General features: G+C 51.4%; 1 protein-coding gene across 1 annotated transcript in view; it reads left to right on the top strand.

Moving 5' to 3' along the window:
* The window catches only part of SUGP1 (SURP and G patch domain containing 1), a 43,525-nt gene extending 29,070 nt beyond the window's left edge, over positions 1-14,455 (top strand). The window contains exons 9-14 of the mRNA XM_011925873.1: positions 10,725-10,831; positions 11,621-11,798; positions 12,193-12,299; positions 13,105-13,250; positions 13,900-14,029; positions 14,294-14,455. Of these exons, the coding sequence (XP_011781263.1) occupies positions 10,725-10,831; positions 11,621-11,798; positions 12,193-12,299; positions 13,105-13,250; positions 13,900-14,029; positions 14,294-14,320 (695 nt within the window). The 3' untranslated portion in view covers positions 14,321-14,455. The remainder of the gene's footprint in view (positions 1-10,724; positions 10,832-11,620; positions 11,799-12,192; positions 12,300-13,104; positions 13,251-13,899; positions 14,030-14,293) is intronic.
* Positions 14,456-17,690: the final 3,235 nt, after the last annotated feature.

The following is a 17,690-nucleotide window of genomic DNA, read 5'->3' as shown; positions in this document are numbered from 1 at the left end:
ACAGGGTTTCACCATGTTGGTCAGGCTGGTCTTGAGCTCCTGACCTTGTGATCTGCCCACCTCGGCCTCCTAAAGTGCTGGGATTACAGGCATGAGCCACCAGGCCTGGCCTCTTTCTTTCTTTAAAAAAAAAAAAATGATTGTTATATATATTAACTGATAGATTGACTTTGTCAGTAACCTATAATAAACTTCTCTTCAAATGCTACTTTCAGAAATATAGTTTCCTTAAAAATAAAAATAACAACTATGTATAGCAAAGAGTTTTTTTGTTTTTTGTTTTTTGCCTTTGAGACAGAGTCTTGCTCTTTTGTCCAGGCTGGAGTGCAGTGGCACAATCTTGGCTTACTGCAGCCTCCGCCTACCAGGTTCAAGCGATTTTCCTGCTCAGCCTCCAAGTAGCTGGGATTATAGGTGTCCACCACCATGCCCGGCTAATTTTTATATTTTTAGTGGAATGGGGTTTCGCCATGTTGGCCAGGCTGGTCTTGCACTCCTGGCCTCAAAATGATCCTCTTGCTTCTGCCTCCCAAAGTGCTGGGATTACAGATATGAGCCACCGTGCTTGACTTAGCAAGAATGTACATTGATTATCTAAACATTAAAAATAATAATGCAAGCACACCCAGTTCTCCTTGTATAATTTATGTACCATCACCAGTTTCTGCTCGTTCCCTCTCTCCTTGCCCACAAGAACTTTTAGCCCTTCTCCATCACTTAGGAGTCACAGGAAACTGAAGGGTAATTTCCTAGGGGTCTCCAACAAATCTCAGTGTGCTACCATCTCTTCCATTCTTCTTGTGTGATGGCAGGTCACATCTGCCAGTCTACCACCTTCTTAAAATTCTAGAAGAGAAGCAGAGCAGAAGTTCATGCTACTCTTAGATCTCCAGACATAAAGTTCCTATCACCCACACCCACCGAGGGTAGGGGTTGGGGGTCGAGTACATGGCCCTTATATTTTTCCTAACTCCTCTGAGTTCCTTGTATTCTTCTTGACTTGAAGGATTTTTTCATATGAAGAGTCGAATAGGGCAAGGTATGGGGGAAGGGGCGCGGAGCTTCCATGCCCTCCCTGGGCATGCCACCCTCCAGGAACCTCCATGAGTTCCGCTGTCTGGAACCTCCTTTTTTTTTTTTTTTTTTTTTTTTTGAGGCAGAGTCTCCCTCTGTCTCCCAGGGTGGAGTACTGTGGCACTATTTCGGCTCATTGCAACCTCTACCTCCTGGGTTCAAGCGATTCTCCTGCCTCAGTCTCCCGAGTAGCTGGGACTACAGGCGCCCACCACCACACCCAGCTAATTTTTGTAGTTTTAGTGGAGAATGAGGTTTCACCAAGTTGGCCAGGCTGTTCTTGAACTCCTGACCTCAGATGATCCGCCTGCCTCAGCCTCCCAAAGTGCTAGGATTATAGGCATGAGCCACCATGCCCAGCCCACGCCCAGATAATTTTTATATTTTTAGTGGAGACGGGATTTCACAATGCTAGCTAGGCTGTTCTCAAAGTCCTGACCTCAAGTAATCTCCCCGCCTCGGCCTCCCAAAGTGCTGGGATTACAGGTGTGAGCCACCACGCCCGGCCCTGTATGACAACATTTTGGTCAGTGCTGGACTGCATTTATGACAGTGGTCATTTTTAAAATTGTTATAATCATAAGATTATAGTACAGTATTTTTACTGTACCTTTTTTATATTTAGATACATAAATATCTAAATATGTAACCTGTGTTACATAAATATTTAGTATTTAGTATTTATAAATATTTAGTATTTATATTTAGTATATATTAATATTTAGTATTATATATTTAGTATTTATAAATATTTAGTATTATGTAACCTGTGTTACATAAATATTAAAGTAACCTGTGTTACTTTACAGGTTTGTAGTTTGGGAGCAACAGGCTATACAGTTGTCCCTTGAACAACATGGGGGTTGGGACCCCAAGCCCTGGGCGGTTGAAAATCTGAATATAGGCCGGGTACGGTGGCTCATGCCTGTAATCCCAGCACTTTGGGAGGCCGAGGTGGGCAGATCAAAAGGTCAGGAGTCCGGTACCAGCCTTACCAACATGGCGAAACCCTGTCTTTACTAAAAATACAAAAATTAGGCCGGGCACAGTGGCTCACGCCTGTAATCCCAGCACTTTGGGAGGCCGAGGCAGGCAGACCATGAGGTCAAGAGGTGGAGACCATCCTGGCTAACACAGTGAAACTCCATCACTACTAACAATACAAAAAGAAATTAGCCGGGCTTGGTGGTGGGCACCTGTAGTCCCAGCTACTCAGGAGGCTGAGGCAGGAGAATGGTATGAACCTGAGAGGCGGAGCTTGCAGTGAGCCGAGATTGCACCACTGCACTCCAGCCTGGGTGACAGAGCGAGACTCTGTCTCAAAACAAACAAACAAAAACAACCAAAACAAAATAGCCGGGCTTGGTGGCACACGCCTGTAATCCCAGCTACTCAGGAGGCTGAGGCAGGAGAATTGCTTGAACCTGGGAGGTGGAGGTTGCAGTGAGCCGAGATTGCGCCATTGCACTCCAGCCTGGGTAACAGAGCAAGACTCCATCTCAAAAAAAAAAAAAAGAAAATCTGAATATAAACTTGTTTATTTTGAGGCAGGGTCTCACTCTGTTTCCCAGGCTGGAGTGCAGTGGTATAATCACAGCTCACTGCAGCCTCAACCTCTTGAGCTCAAGCTTATCTTTTCACCTTAGCCTCCCAAGTAGCTGAGACTATAGCCCCGTACCAGCATGCCTGGCTAATTCTTTAATTTTTTGTAGAGACAGGGTTTCACCACATTGCCCAGGTTTGTTTCAAAACTCCTGAGCTCAAGTAGTCTGCCCACCTTCAGCCTCTGCATGTAACTTTTGACTCCTCAAAAACTTAACTAATAGCCTACTGTTTTTTTTTTTTTTTTTGAGACGGAGTCTCGCTCTGTCACCCAGGCTGGGGTGCAGTGGTCGGTTCTCGGCTCACTGCAAGCTCCGCTTCCCGGGTTTACGCCATTCTCCTGCCTCAGCCTCCCGAGTAGCTGGGACTACAGGCGCCCGCCACCTCGCCCGGCTAGTTTTTTTGTATTTTTTAGTAGAGATGGGGTTTCACCGTGTTAGCCAGGATGGTCTTGATCTCCTGACCTTGTGATCCGCCCGTCTCAGCCTCTCAAAGTGCTGGGATTACAGGCTTGAGCCACCGCGCTCGGCCAACCTACTGTTGACCAGAAGCCTTGTTGGTAACATAAACAGTTGATTAACATGCTTTTTATATGTTATATGTATTGTGTACTGTATTCTTAAAGTAAGCTAGAAGAAAGAAAATATTACTAAGAAAATCAGAGGAAAAATTAGCCAGGCTGGGTGGTGTGCACCTATAGCTCTAGATACTCAGGAGGCTGAGGCAGGAGGAACACTTGAGTCCAGGAATTTAAATCTGCATTGAGTTATGATAGTGCCATTGCACTCCAGCCTGGATGACAGAGGGTCCAAACAGAGCAGCCAGACAGACCCTGCCTATTTATTTATTTATTTATTTATTTTTGAGACAGAGTTTCACTCTATTGCCTAGGCTGTAGTGCAATGGCATGATCTCGGCTCACTGTAACCTTCGCTTCCCGAGACCCTGACTCTTTTAAAAAAAGAAAAGAAGGAAGGAAGAGAAAATATATTGACTATTTATGAAGTGGACATGGATCACTACAAAAGTCATCTTCGTCAACGTCATATTGAACAGCTAAGGAGGAGGAAGAGTAGGGGTTGGTCTTGCTGCCTCAGAGTTGGAAGAGGTGGAAGGAGAGACAGGCAGTCTGTGTAACTTTATGGGAATATCTCACGATTTCTGCCTGACTTTCTTTTTCATTTCCCTAAAGATGTTTATATACAGTATTGTTCCTTCTTCTACCATTTACACTTAGTTTCAGTGCCCATGTCTTGGGTCTGTGTCATAAAAGAAGTCAAAAACAGTCTAATAATGAGAATCCTCCTACCAGATTGTCATTTTCTTTTCTGGTACTGCTGCTGCTTCTCTGGCTTCTTCCTCATCATCTGGCACTCGTTCAGAAGCACTCCTTTCCATCAGCTGTCTTCTGTTAATTTCTTCAGTGTGGTATATGTTAGCTTTTCTATTTTTAATTAATTAATTATTTTTTGATTTGGAGTCTTACTCTGTTGCCCAGGCTGGAGTGCAGTGGCGCGATCTCAGCTTACTGTAGCCTCTGCCCCTCTGTTTAAAACAATTCTCATGCCTCAGCCTCCTGAGTAGCTGGGATTACAGGCGTGCACCACTATGCCTGGCTAAGTTGTTGTGCTTTTTGTAGAGATGGGGTTTCACCACGTTGCCCAGGCTGATCTCGAACTCCTGACTTCAAGTGATCTGCCCACCTCAGCTTCCCAACGTGCTAGGATTACAGGTGTGAGCCACCTCGCCTCGCCTGTGTTTTGAGACCGGTACCACTCTGTCACCCTGGCTGGAGTGAAGTGGCACAATCTCGGCTTACTGCAGCCTCCACGCTCCCATCTCAGTCTCCCAAGCAGCTTGGATTACAAGTGTGTGCCATCATGCTGGGCTAATTTTTGTATTTAGTAGAAACAGGGTTTCACCGTGTTTCCCAGGCTGGTCTCTTACTCCTGACCTCAAATGATCCACCTGCCTCAGCCTTCCAAAGTGCTGGGATTACAGGTGTGAGCCACTTCGCCCGGCCTATTTTTGTTGTTTTTTTTTTTTTTTTTGGTTTTTTTTTTTTTTTTTTGGAGATGGAGTCTTGCACTGTCGCCCAGGCATGTGCCACCACAGCCAGCTAGTTTTGTATTTTTAGTGGACATGCGGTTTCGCCATGTTAGCCAGGCTGCTCTTGAACTCCTGACCTCAGGTGATCCACCTGCCTTGGGCTTCCGAAGTGCTGAGATTATAGGCGTGACCCACCGTGTCTGGCCAGACCTACTTTTTAAGATTTTTATTTTTAATTTTTTATAGAGACAGTCTTGCTGTGTTGCCCAGGCTGGACTCAAAACTCCTGGGTTCAAGTGATCTGCCCGCCTCAGCCTCCCAAGCATTTGGGACCACAGACATGAGCCACCCACTTCCAGATTGTTAGTTCTTAAATTTCTCCAAGATCTATCTCTTGAAATCCCTCACCCTCTACCCTTTTTTGCTGTCTCTACAATCTCTTTCGTGATTTCCTTCATGGGCTCTGTTATAAATCCCATGAAGTCATGCACATCTGAAGACAGTTTTCTCCAGCAGGAATTTATTGTTTCAGGCTTGATGGCCTCTTCAGTGGTGTAACCCTTCCAGACTTTAGTAATGTTCGCTCTGCTGAAGTTCTCTTCTGTAGCTTTGATAATCCTTTTCCATAGAGTACGTGTGTAATGAGCCTTGAGGGTTTTTACAACCCCCCAATCTAGAGGCTGAAGTAGAGACCTTGTTTGGAGGCAGTAGATCACTTTGATGCCTTCAGTGTTAAACACATGAAGTTCTGGGTGGCCAGGGGCATTGTCCAATATCAAAAGAACTTTAACAAGCAGTCACTAGCAAGGTACTTCCTGATTTCAGGGGCAAACCAATCTAGAAAAACAATTTTTGTTGTCCAGGCCTTTTTACCTCCTGCCTTGGCCTCTCAAAGTGTTGGATTATAGGTGTGAGCCACCATGGCTGTCCTGCCCTGGCTTTCTTGTATAACCAGAAGACTGGCAGCTGGTGTTTATCTTTTCCCTTCAAGGCTCAGGGGTTAGCAGCTTCATAGGTAAAGGCAGCCCTGATCATAAACCCAACTGCAATTGCACAAAACAGTAGTATTGTCCTGCCTTAAGTTCTGGTGCTTGGCCAGGCATGGTGGTTCATGCCTGTAATCCCAGCACACTGGGAGGCCGACGCGGGCAGATCGCTTGAGGCAGGAATTGAGATCAGCCTGGGCAACATGAGAAAACCCCATCTCTACAGAAAAACACAAAAATTAGCTAGGTATGTGGCGGTGTGCACTTGTAGTCGCAACTATTCGGAAGGCTGAGGCGAGAGGTTTGCTTGAGCCTGGAAGATTGAAGCTGCAGTGAGCCATGTTCACGCCATTGCACTCCAACCTGGACAACAAATTCCGATGTTTGCTCCTCTTCCTTACTAATAAATGTCTTTTTTGGCTCCCCGACTCCCCCACCCCAAATAGGGCACTTATGTCTGCATTAAAGAACGTGTTTGAGGCTGGGCACAGTGGCTCATGCCTGTGATCCTAGCACTTTGGGAGGCCAATGTAGGTGGATAACTTGAGGTGAGGAGTTTGAAACCAGCCTGGCCAACATGGTGAAACCTCATCTCTACTAAAAATACAAAAAATTAGCTGTGTGTAGTGGCAGGCTCCTGTAATCCCAGATACTCGGGAGGCTGAAGCAGGAGAATCGCTTGAACCCAGGAGGCAGAGGTTGCAGTGAGCCAGGATCACTCCACTGCACTCCAGCCTGGGTGAGACTCCATCTCAAAGAAAAACCTGTTTGAGCATATACATATCTTTCCTTCTCAATGATTTTCTTAATGGCATCTGGGAACTCATCTGCCACCTCTAGGTGGGCAGAAGCTGTTGCTCCTGTTATCTTGACATCTTTTTAAAGCCAAACCTCTTTCTAAGCTTATCAAACCATCCATTACTGCCATTACATTCTCCAACTTTCAATCCTTTGCCTTCCTTTTGTTCTGAATTGTCACATAGTGACTTTACTTTTTTCTTAAATCGTATGACGCACCCTGTAGTGTGTCATTCTGTAGGTGTGTCTTTCTGATGTCAGTCCTATACACATAAAAACTGCATTTTCAAAATGAGATAAAAAGTTACTTCACAGAAAGTACAAGGTTGACATAGCTACAACAGCTTCACCAATTTCCTTTTCTGTTTTTTGTTTTGTTTTGTTTTGTTTTTTACAATGGTCCTTATGCTGTATTCATTTATCTTGAAATGGTGGGCAACTGCAGTTGCAGACCTCAATCTATGACACATATCAAACAATTCAACTGTTTCTGGTAATGTTTTGAGTTTTCTCTGCTTCTTGGGAGCACTTCCGCCATCACTAGTGGCACTTTTTTTGAGATGGAGTCTTGCTCTGTCACCCAGGCCGGAGTGCAATGGCACACTCTGGGCTCACTGCAACCTCCTCCTGGGTTCAAACAATTCTCCCTCAGCCTCCTGAGTAGCTGGGACTACAGGTGCTTGACTAGTGGCACTTTTTATGGGACCCATGATGTTATTCAAGGTTTACTATATTGCACTAAACCCAAAAAATACTTGAGAACCCTGAGAGATGTCTCTACTGCAATATGCAATTTACTAAAGGGACAAACAGCTCACGCAGAGATGATTAGCATCACGTGGTGTTTTAAGCAGATATTCTCAACACTTGAGCTCATTACAATAGCAACAGGAGGTTACAAAATGATTACAGTAGTACAGTGTGCACTACAGCTAATGTTATGCAGTTAAGATTTAATCTGCTGGGTGCGGTGGCTTATGCCTGTAATCCCAGCACTTTGGGAGGCTGAGGCGGGCAGATCGTAAGGTTGGAGTTCGAGACCAGCCTGGCCAATATGGTGAAACCCCATCTCTACTAAAAATACAAAAATCGGCTGGGCATGGTGGCTCACGACTGTAATCCCAGTACTTTGGGAGGCTGAGGTGGGCGGATCACGAGGTCAGGAGTTCGAGACCAGCCTGGCCAATATGGTGAAACCCCATCTCTACTAAAAATACAAAAATTAGCCGGGTGTGGTGCCGCATGCCTGTAGTCCCAGCTACTCGGGAGGCTGAGGCAGGAGAATTGCTTGAATCTGGGAGGTGGAGGTTGCAGTGAGCCAAGATTGTGCCACTACACTCCAGCCTGGGCGACAGAGCAAGACTGTCTCAGAAAAAAAAAAAAAAAAAGATTTAAACTGCCATCTTTACGTTTGTTTACATTTCTCTGGACTGCAAAATACACTATGTACAGTCTGTGTCATAAGTTTTGGTAAAGTTTAAGTTTCTGCAATGTGTATATGTTTTATGGTACTAAGTGATAAAACAGACTAGCGTCTACATATATCTTATACATTCATGATACACCTAACTTTTTCTTGATTTTTTTTTCAATATTTCTAGGCTACGTGGTTCATCTGATTTTTTTCGAATTGTTGCAAATCTCCAAAAATTTCTTCAATATATTCATTGAAAAAAATCAGCATATTAAGTGGTTCATCTGATTTTTTTCGAATTGTTGCAAATCTCCAAAAATTTCTTCAATATATTCATTGAAAAAAATCAGCATATTAAGTGGTTCATCTGATTTTTTTCGAATTGTTGCAAATCTCCAAAAATTTCTTCAATATATTCATTGAAAAAAATCAGCATATTAAGTGGACCTGTGTAGTTCAAACCCATATAATTCAAGGTCAACTGTAATATCTGGTGTAGGTGTGCAGTAGGTGGTAGCATCTAGGTTTGTGGAGGTACAATCTATGATGCTCACATGTTGGCAGCAGCGCCTAATGATGCATTTCCAGAATGGTCCACTCCATGAAGTGATTCCTGACTGAATTTGTGTTTTTGGGTCTGAAGTGAGCCTTTTTTTTTTTTTTTTAATACATACATAGAGATGGTCTTGCTATGTTGCCTAGGCTGGTCTCGAACTCCTGGGTTCAAGCCATCCTCCCACCTCAGTCTCCAAAAGTGCTGGGATTACAGGCATGAGTCACCACTCCCAGCCAGTACTTGGATTCTTTCTTGTCATAGAAAGTTCAGGAGGCCAGATATGGTGGCTCACGCCGGTAATCCCAGGACTGTGGGAGGCCAAGGCGGGCGGATCACCTGAGGTCAGGAGTTCGAGACTAGCCTGACTAATATTGTGAAACTCCATCTCTACTAAAAATACAAAACTTAGCCGGGTGTGGTGCCGCATGCCTGTAGTCCCAGCTACTCAGGAGGCTGAGGCAGGAGAATTGCTTGTTCCTGGGAGGCGGAGGTTGCAGTGAACCAAGATCACGCCACTGCACTCTAGCCTGGGCAACAGAGCAAGACTCCATCTCGAGGGGGAAAAAAAAAGTTCAAGAGATGGATAATGATAAGCACAATAATTACCACAGTTTTGGACAATCACCTTTTCACCTCTCCCTTCTTAGCAGCAATTTCATAATTTCAGGGAGGGCCAGCATATGGCCTGGTCTCATTTTCTTACCAAACCTACAGGGATTGGGGGGTGGTCTCTTGTCATTGCATTCTGCAGATGACAGTGACTGACAGCCACTATCTCGTATGGCGCCCCACTGTGCAGCTATGCAGCCTGCACTGTGAGCAGAAACATCACCCCCTCACTCCAGCTTCACCAGCGCTCGACACACAGGTGCATGGAGGAGTCTGACGTGCCCTGTTGTGTGGCACCATCACCTGTGTTTGCAAGATGAGGACAGGACCCCAAGAGGGAAGGCAGCCTTCCCAGGTCAGGTGGCCAGCCTCTTGGACCTGCTTGTCCAACTCAGGGATGGTTGCTTGCTCAGTGCCTCCCTGGCCCCAAGGGCCTCAGAGATTCTAGGTCAAGGACAAAAGCTACTGAATGAAGATTCTTATGCTTACCAGGGCTATAGCCAGCAACTCTAGCCAGGGTGGAGGGTACCTAGGATTGGTTTGTCACTCAAGTGCCAAACCCTAGTGCTTAGATCCAGGTGCTTCTTCAACGTGCACACACCTCAGCTCTGAGACACCCAGCGGGTGAAGAAGCTGCTCTGTGGCCTAGCTAGACAGAACAGGCTCCAAAATCTGAGGCCCAGGTTCAAGTCCCACTGATCCATGTCCTCAGGGAGCATGGTAGACCTCACCCACCCACTCATGTGGTGGAGTGGGCCTGGGGGAAAGGGACTTTGGGCCTGCTCTAAGGCACTCAACCAGATGCTCAGACTTCAGCTCCTGCATCTCCCCCACTGGGCTCCCCCACATCCCTCAGTGCCTCGTAAACTGAGGAAGGACTAAGAGTGCAAATGTGGGCTATTCTTAGTGACAAAGCCCGAGTGTTGATGAGCTGGAAGGACCCAAGTCTTTTCCCTTCCCAGAGGACCCGCTGCACCCCTCTGCTCACCTTCTCCCCCCGGAAGCACCGTACCACCCGAGGGATGGTGGTTTCTGTCGCCCGGATAGGGCCGTTGCAGCATCTTTCTATGTGTCAGTGTTACTGGCGCCTGCCAGGTTCCACAGCTAATGCCAAATTAAATGTCAGCTGCTCTGAGGATGGTTGGCTGCCTCCCCTGAAGGAGCGAAGGGAATCGCACAGCTGATTCTTACGCCAGACTCTGAATCTGTGCGCGCTTACACCTGGGGTCTGTTAGCAACGGGGCTGCCTTCTGAGAGCCAGCTTGTGAGTGTGTCCATGCATGCTGCCCACACTCCATCTCAGCTTTCTTGTCTCCAGCTCTGCAAATTCCTGCCCTGTCACTCATTAGCTGTGTGAGTCCCCGAACCTCTGATTCCTGGTGTCCACATCTGTAATGCGGTGATGCGTAGAGCCTGGCTGGAGAGGTCACAAGGACATAAGATGCGGGGGTGCACATGGCAGCACACAGCACGGCCCCAAGGCTCTCACATACCATGTGGCACTGACAGTCGTAATGTGAGGGCCGTGTGTGCCTGGAGTGTCCTGAAGGCGTGAGACTCACAGCACACTCCAGTGTGAGAGCGAGATCAGGGTGCACCTGTCAGGCATTGACTGCCCTGTGTCTTTGGTTTCCAGTTCAGGACCTCAAGGGGCTTGGCTATGAGAAGGGGAAGCCTGTGGGTCTAGTGGGCGTCACAGAGCTGTCGGACGCCCAGAAGAAGCAGCTGAAGGAGCAGCAGGAGGTAAGACTGTGGGGACAAGGGGACCGGCATGGTCAGTCCCCAAAGAGTGTCATCCTCTACCCTCGGGTGCAGTGGTCACGGGTTCGTGTGCTCGCCAAGCTCCTGCATTCAGGTGGAACCCATGGCCAGTGGGGAGGCTGCCAGGCAGGCACGTCCCCCTGCCCCAGTAGGTGGCATGCCACCCCCACTGCATTTGAATGGCCTCTCAGGCTGCCTGGGAGACCGTTGACCCTTGGGGCAGCCCCGGTGGTCTGTGATCCCTGGCCTCAGCTTTGTGGCTGCTTCTTGCTGTGCTCCAGGGCTGGTCCCTATGGGATAGTCTCTACTGATGTTCTCTGTCCACAGTCCTCTTGTGTCTAGTGCAAGATTGTCCTGGTCAGCACAGGGCACCCTGAGGGACTTGAGGCCGCCCGGTTGGAGTTGGGCAGTGTTGGTGTTGGCTCTCCTGAGGAGCTGCAGGCACCTGCCTGTCAGTCCCTGGGGTCAGCTCACTCTGACCCCTCCTCCAGGCCCACAGCCCCGTCACATCACCCTTGACTCTTCCAGGGGTCAGGGCCCTGGGTCACCCTCATTCAGTGGCCAAGAGGTCCTCCGTGCTCCACACCAGGATTTAGAGAACCCAGGGCGGTACTCAGTACTTGCCTGAATCCTTGCTCCAGCCCTGCCTAGGGGGTCCAGATGAGCCAGGTTCCGGTGGGGGCACGCCCTGCACTGGAGGTGGGGAGCGGGGGCGGGGCTCCGGCAGGCCACTGCGCAGTGCCTTGGCTTACTGGTGAGCGTGCCCTGCAGATGCAGCAGATGTACGACATGATTATGCAGCACAAGCGGGCCATGCAGGACATGCAGCTGCTGTGGGAAAAGGCAGTGCAGCAGCACCAGCACGGCTACGACAGCGATGAGGAGGTAGACAGCGAGCTGGGCACCTGGGAGCACCAACTGCGGCGCATGGAGATGGACAAGACCAGGGGTGTGTGGCGCAGCGGGGTGGGCTGGGCTGGGTGTGGCCCCCCTCACCTGCCCTGGAAGGTTACCTGGAGGTGTCCCACGTGGTCTTGAGCTGCCGTCCTGGTTCAGCCCCCAGCCTGCCCCCTGTGGCTGTGAGGCCTGGAGTGAGAGGCTCAGTCTTTCTGGGTCCTAGTTTTCTCTGTGGTGAAAGGAGCGGTCCTATCATCGTTAGGGTGGAGAGCCGCACAGGGTTCACTGAATGCTGGGCTGCCTGGCCGAGGCTCAGGCTGGGGTCATGGCCCAGCCACCTCCTTCCCCAGCTCCCACTGAGTCTCATACCTTTGCCTGGGAGCCACCAGGCCCACTCCCCTCCTTCCTGCGTCTCCCTCTTCTCACCTTTCTGCTTCTCTGAGCAGAATGGGCCGAGCAACTGACAAAGATGGGCCGGGGCAAGCACTTCATCGGAGACTTCCTGCCTCCAGATGAGCTGGAGAAGTTTATGGAGACCTTCAAGGCCCTGAAGGTGAGCCAGGAGGGGCCCCCGGCTCCAGCCTCTGCTATGGGCCAGTCCCTCCTATAGCCGCCTCACCCTGCAGGCACCCAAAGTAGCCTAGCTACCCTCGATCGGGAGCCAGGCTCTCTCGCTGCGAGAGGCATCTGTTAATGACAGGCGCCGTCTGTGTAGGAAATTAGCAAACAGCAGCTCAGCTGCCGCCTCAGAAACATTTCCTGGGGCTGCGGGGTAAATTCTGCTTCCAGTGGAGCCAATTAAGTGCAGTTTACAGGCAAAGTGTTTCTCCGGCAGAAGTCCCCACGGACTGGCCTCTCCAGAACCAGAGCTTAACATTCTGCCTCTGCTGCTGTTGGGCTCCTGAGGGGAGCGGGCTGACACGGCACGTCCCCCATTATCTTTTTGAGGTTTTTTATGAAACTGTTCAGGGCCTGATAGCCTCATCAGCGAGGTGGTAACCTCGCTGTCCATCTTTTGTTAGGACCTTGTACAACAAATTGCTCTCAGGACATGAACACAGGGCTTCTCTTTGCCAATGAACCATTGCTTTATCTCAGGTGGATAAGGCCTGTGTAACTCTTTCTCTTGCCCTTTTGACTTGGCCACCAGGGAGCTTGGTGCACAGTGTGGCACTAAGGCCCAGGGGACCCTGAGAAGCAGGAGGAGCTTGGTCTGTTATCAGCGAGTCTGATCTGGTGAGAGGGAGGCAGATGGGCCACTGGTCCCAGCACTGATTGAAAGCAAAGGCAGAAGGTTGGATTTGGGTGCCACCACAGCCCCAGCCCTGTTAGGTGACAGCTGCCTCTTCACCTTGTAGGAGGGCCGCGAGCCTGACTACTCGGAGTATAAGGAGTTCAAGCTGACTGTGGAGAACATTGGCTACCAGATGCTGATGAAGATGGGCTGGAAAGAGGGCGAGGGGCTGGGTTCGGAGGGCCAGGGCATCAAGAACCCGGTGAACAAGTGAGTGTGAACCTGTTGGAGGGCGTGGCCATGAACTCGGGGGCCGTGGCTCCCCCACCACCTCCCCATTTCTCCCCCTTTATGTCATTGCTTTTCCCTTGTGGCAAAATGATCACAGCACCCCACTGCACACCCCTTGTCAGGCACAAACCTGCAGTGCAGGAGGCTGTATGGGCCGGGTCCTCCCCAGTCCCAGGGCCTCCTTCTGTCCCCTCATGAGTATCTCCAGGCCAGGTGGGGTGGGTGTGGGTACAGATGGATCAGGCCCTGTCTGCCTTGTGAAGGGCCTCGTTTGAATTCCCATGAGTGCGAAACCAGTCCCAGAGATGGGCAGGAGCTCTCTCAGGTGTGAGTCTGGCCCCGAGTGCCCCCTTCGAGGCTGTCCTTGAGTAACCATCCTAATATCCCAAGAGCTATGACAGCCTTCACTGTGGGCTCCTCCTTCCTGTGTGGGACCCTGGGGTCTCCCCTTCCTTCACCATTCAGGTTCAGGCTTCTCTCTGTACAGATACGTCCCAGCCCAGCCCTGCGCCCCAGGAGGCTGCCGAGAGCCCAGCTGTGCTCGGCTCCCCTGCCCAGAGTTCCGGCCCTAGGCCCCTTCTAACTGACACTGGCCCAGCCCCCTGCTCACATCGTCTCCTCCCTGTAGGGGCACCACCACAGTGGACGGTGCCGGCTTCGGGATTGACCGCCCGGCCGAGCTCTCCAAGGAAGACGATGAGTACGAGGCCTTTCGCAAGAGGATGATGCTGGCCTACCGCTTCCGGCCCAACCCCCTGGTGCGCATGCCCGGCTGGGCTGCCTTTGCTCAGTTGACAGGAGAGGGTGGTGGTGGGATCAGAAGGTTCCCTTCCTTCCCCAGTCCAGCCAGGCTGGGTCTCACCAGCAAGCCCCCTACCAACCCCTGCATTCAAGCCCCCACCCGTCCCCCAAGCCTGCCCTGTCACCTCACGGGTGCGAGCTCAGCTGCCCCCTGAAGGTTCCGGACAGGAGGAACTGCTGTCTTTAGCGCTAATCCCCTCCTCCTGTTTTGCCTTCCGCAGAACAACCCTAGACGGCCTTACTACTGAGTGTTCTGGAAATACATACTTTCTGAATGACCAACCGTCCCTGGACTGTGGAATGTTCCGGCCTGCGTTTCTGCCCACCCCTCCCGTTGTCACGAGTGCCGTGCCATGTAATAAAGTCCCAGTGCTCATCCACCACAGATGCCTGGTCCTGTTGCAGGAAGCCCCTCCTGTTAGCAGCGGGACCAGGCTGGGCACAGAGTACAAGATGTTGCCTCGGGGCTCTCCTTCTTGGCCTGTGGAGTCTCCATCCCTGCTTAGCTTGGGTTGCACTGGAGGGGAGGAAGGAAGAAAGCTGTTCTCAGCATAATAAAGCTGGAAGGTCAGGTGCGGTATCACACGCCTGTAATCCCAGCACTTTGGGAGGCCGAGGCGGGCAGATCACCGGAGGTCAGGAGTTCGAGACCCACCTGGTCAACATGGTGAAACCCTGTCTCTACTAAAAATACAAAATTAGCTGGGCATGGTGGTGCACACCTGTAGTCTCAGCTACTCGGGAGGCTGAGGCAGGAGAACTGCTTGAGCCTGGGAGGCAGTTGCAGTGAGCCGAGATTGCACCACTGTACTCCGGCCTGGGCGAGAGAGCAAGACTCTGTCTCAAATAATAATAATAATAATAATAAAAAAGCTGGAGACCTGGCCACTCCTGGGCTAAAGGAATGTCAGGAACCTCCCAGGCTAGCACTGTGCTGCAGGGGGAGGTTGGGGAGGGGTCTCCAGGCAGGGTCCCACCTTCCCTCAGACCTGCAGAGTCAGGTGGCTTCTGGGCACATCTGTGTGCTCTCCTGGCAGATGGTGCTGGCAGGGCCCAGCACACAGGTGATGGCTGTGGCCCTTCAGGTCCCACCAGTGTTGTAGGCACACGAGTCCCTGGGGCTTGTGTCATTAGAGGATAGCTGTGTGGATGGATGAGCCATGCCAACATGTCGGACAGCTCCTGAAAGGAAGGGCCTCAGAGCCAGAGTTTTGGAGGCAGGAGGGTAGCCCCGTGGGCCACAGTGTTTGCCAAGACCCCCACATCTGCCCCAGGGCCAGAGCCCCACATTTGTGCCTGAGTCACCCTGGGATCTTGTTAAGCTGCAGCTGCTGAGTCAGCTGGTTGGGCAGGACCCTGAGAATCTGCATTTCCATCTACCTCCCCCCCACCCCCCCCCCACACACACCCAGTGGGTGCTGCCCAGCCCCTGCAGGCACCAGGGGCTCCCTATTCACATGCTTGGTGTGGTGTCGGGCTCCTGGGCCAGCCTGTGTTCACACAGCCATTCAGCAAACACTGGGTTTTTGCTGTGTTTGTGTGGGGACTAGGTGGATAAGATCTGCCCCAGTCAGCCAGGCTGCTGGGGACGAGGTCTGAGGCTGCTACTGAGAGGAACCAGGGAGCCGTGGTGGGGCGGCCTGCAGAGTGTCTCAGTGGGGTCTGAGACCAGGGAGGTGCCAGAGGCAGTGGCAGAGCCAAGGCTGGGGTGACATGCCACCCTTTTTCCCCTCCTGACGCTGTGGCTGAGGCAGAGCAAGGAGTAACATTGGTGGGCTTGGCCTGGGTGCCCATACATGGGGGCTGCCCAGAAGGCAGTGGGCCAGGACCCTGAGCACAGCAGGGTAGCTCTCTGCAGCCAGTGGTTCAGGAGACGGGGAATCCTGGGGCTTGGTCCCAGGCATTCAGCCGTCCAAGTCACTTCTCAGTTCTCAGCGACATGGAGGCTCACCAGGCTCAGGACATGGACTTTACCCCCTGGCAGGGGATGAGGCCTCCAAATGCTGTGTGCGTGTGCAGGTGCATCCTGTACATGGGACAAGGCCAGGCCCCTAGGCTGAGCCAGGCACAGACACCCTGGCCCTGTGTGGAGAAGATGGGGTGGGGGTGGCAGGCAGGGCTGCCTGGACGAGGGGATGCTGGGACACGCTTACAAGAAGGCTCATTTTGCAGACAGAAAGCAGGCCTGGGGGGTGTTGACTCTGCTAAAGTTGGGGAAAGTCCAGGGGAACCTGAACTTCACTCATGGGCAGGGGGCACCTGGGGAAGGAGGCTAAGTCAGACTTGTGGCCAGAAGACTCTTGTGGCCCAGTTGAGAAAGACCTGTGACCCAGTTGGCATCACGCTAAGGGGCTGCGTGCAGAAGGAGCCTGAGGTAGGGGTAGGGGTTAGAATTTGTGCCAGCTGCAGACTGGGCTCCCGTGGGGCAGGTGTCAGGTGGGCATGGTTCACCTTGCTGTCTGCAGCATCCGCAAGTACTCCACATGGGCCAGAGGGTGATTGGAGGGGTGACAAAGACAGATGGTCTCCTCCTCATTCTCCCCAACAACACTGCGGCCCCCTCCCAGCTGTTCAAAACCACCCACAGCCTCTCACAGCTGTCTCACTTCTCATCACACCCCAGCAGAACCGACCTCCTTTCCGCTGCTCATTTCCAAGCCTAAGCCATTTTCTTCCCTGCCAGGAACACCCTTCCCAAACTCTTCACCAAACTGGCTCCATCCCGATATTCTAACTTCAGCCCCCACCCCCTAGAACCCCTTCCTTCTACCCTCTCCCCCACATGAAGAACCCTCAACCCAGGACTAGCCTGCAAAGGTACAGCCCCGGAGTACACTTAAAGACCCTTCGCGGTGGCTCACGCCTATAATTGCAGCTCTTTGGGAGGCTGAGGTGGGAGGATCTCTTGAGCACAGGAGTTTGAAACCAGCCTAGGCCACAAAGCGAGACCCCTGTCTACAAAAAATAATTAGCTGCACGTGGTGGTGCATACCTGTAGTCCCAGCTACTTGGGAAGCTGAGGTGGGAGGATCGCTTGGGGCTGAGAGTTCAAGGCAGGCCACTGCACTCCAGTCTGGGTGACAGAGTGAGACCTCCTCTCAAAAACAAACAAACAAACAAACAAAAAAAACACCTCTCACCTGCCTGGAAACACGTTTACATTTGTGGTGGCCACTGTGTGAAAACTCAAATCTAAGCCCACTGAAAGGCGTTTTGCGCCCAAGAGCTGGAAGTCGCTCCATCAGCGCGCACAGGCAATGCCCACTTGATCTTTGGGTGGGGAATGGAGGGGTTTAGAAGGGCACAGTCCAGGAGAACGAATTTCCTTAGAACGAAGTTGTGGGGCAGGGGAAAGAGCGGGCATGCCAGAACCTCCAGGGTGTACCCTTTGGCCTAAGAGCAGAAGCATCCCGAGGTGTTGTGTCCCAGCCTTTGACAGAGAGGGAAACTGAGGCTGGGCAGCGGGTGGGGTGTCCATGGTGAGGGGCGAAGGGGCGGGGCAGCTGCCAGGGGGAGGACCGGGGAGGGGCCTTGGAGGCTCCCCGAGAACACGCAGGGCGGGTCACGGCCGCCTGCCCAGTGCGCAGCGGGGGGCGACCTTTGTGCGGGGCGGGTCCC

Source organism: Colobus angolensis, unplaced genomic scaffold (genome assembly GCF_000951035.1).
Source record: "Colobus angolensis palliatus isolate OR3802 unplaced genomic scaffold, Cang.pa_1.0 Scaffold66, whole genome shotgun sequence".
In the NCBI taxonomy this organism is placed as follows: domain Eukaryota; kingdom Metazoa; phylum Chordata; class Mammalia; order Primates; family Cercopithecidae; genus Colobus; species Colobus angolensis.
This window is presented reverse-complemented; position numbering and strand designations above follow the sequence as displayed.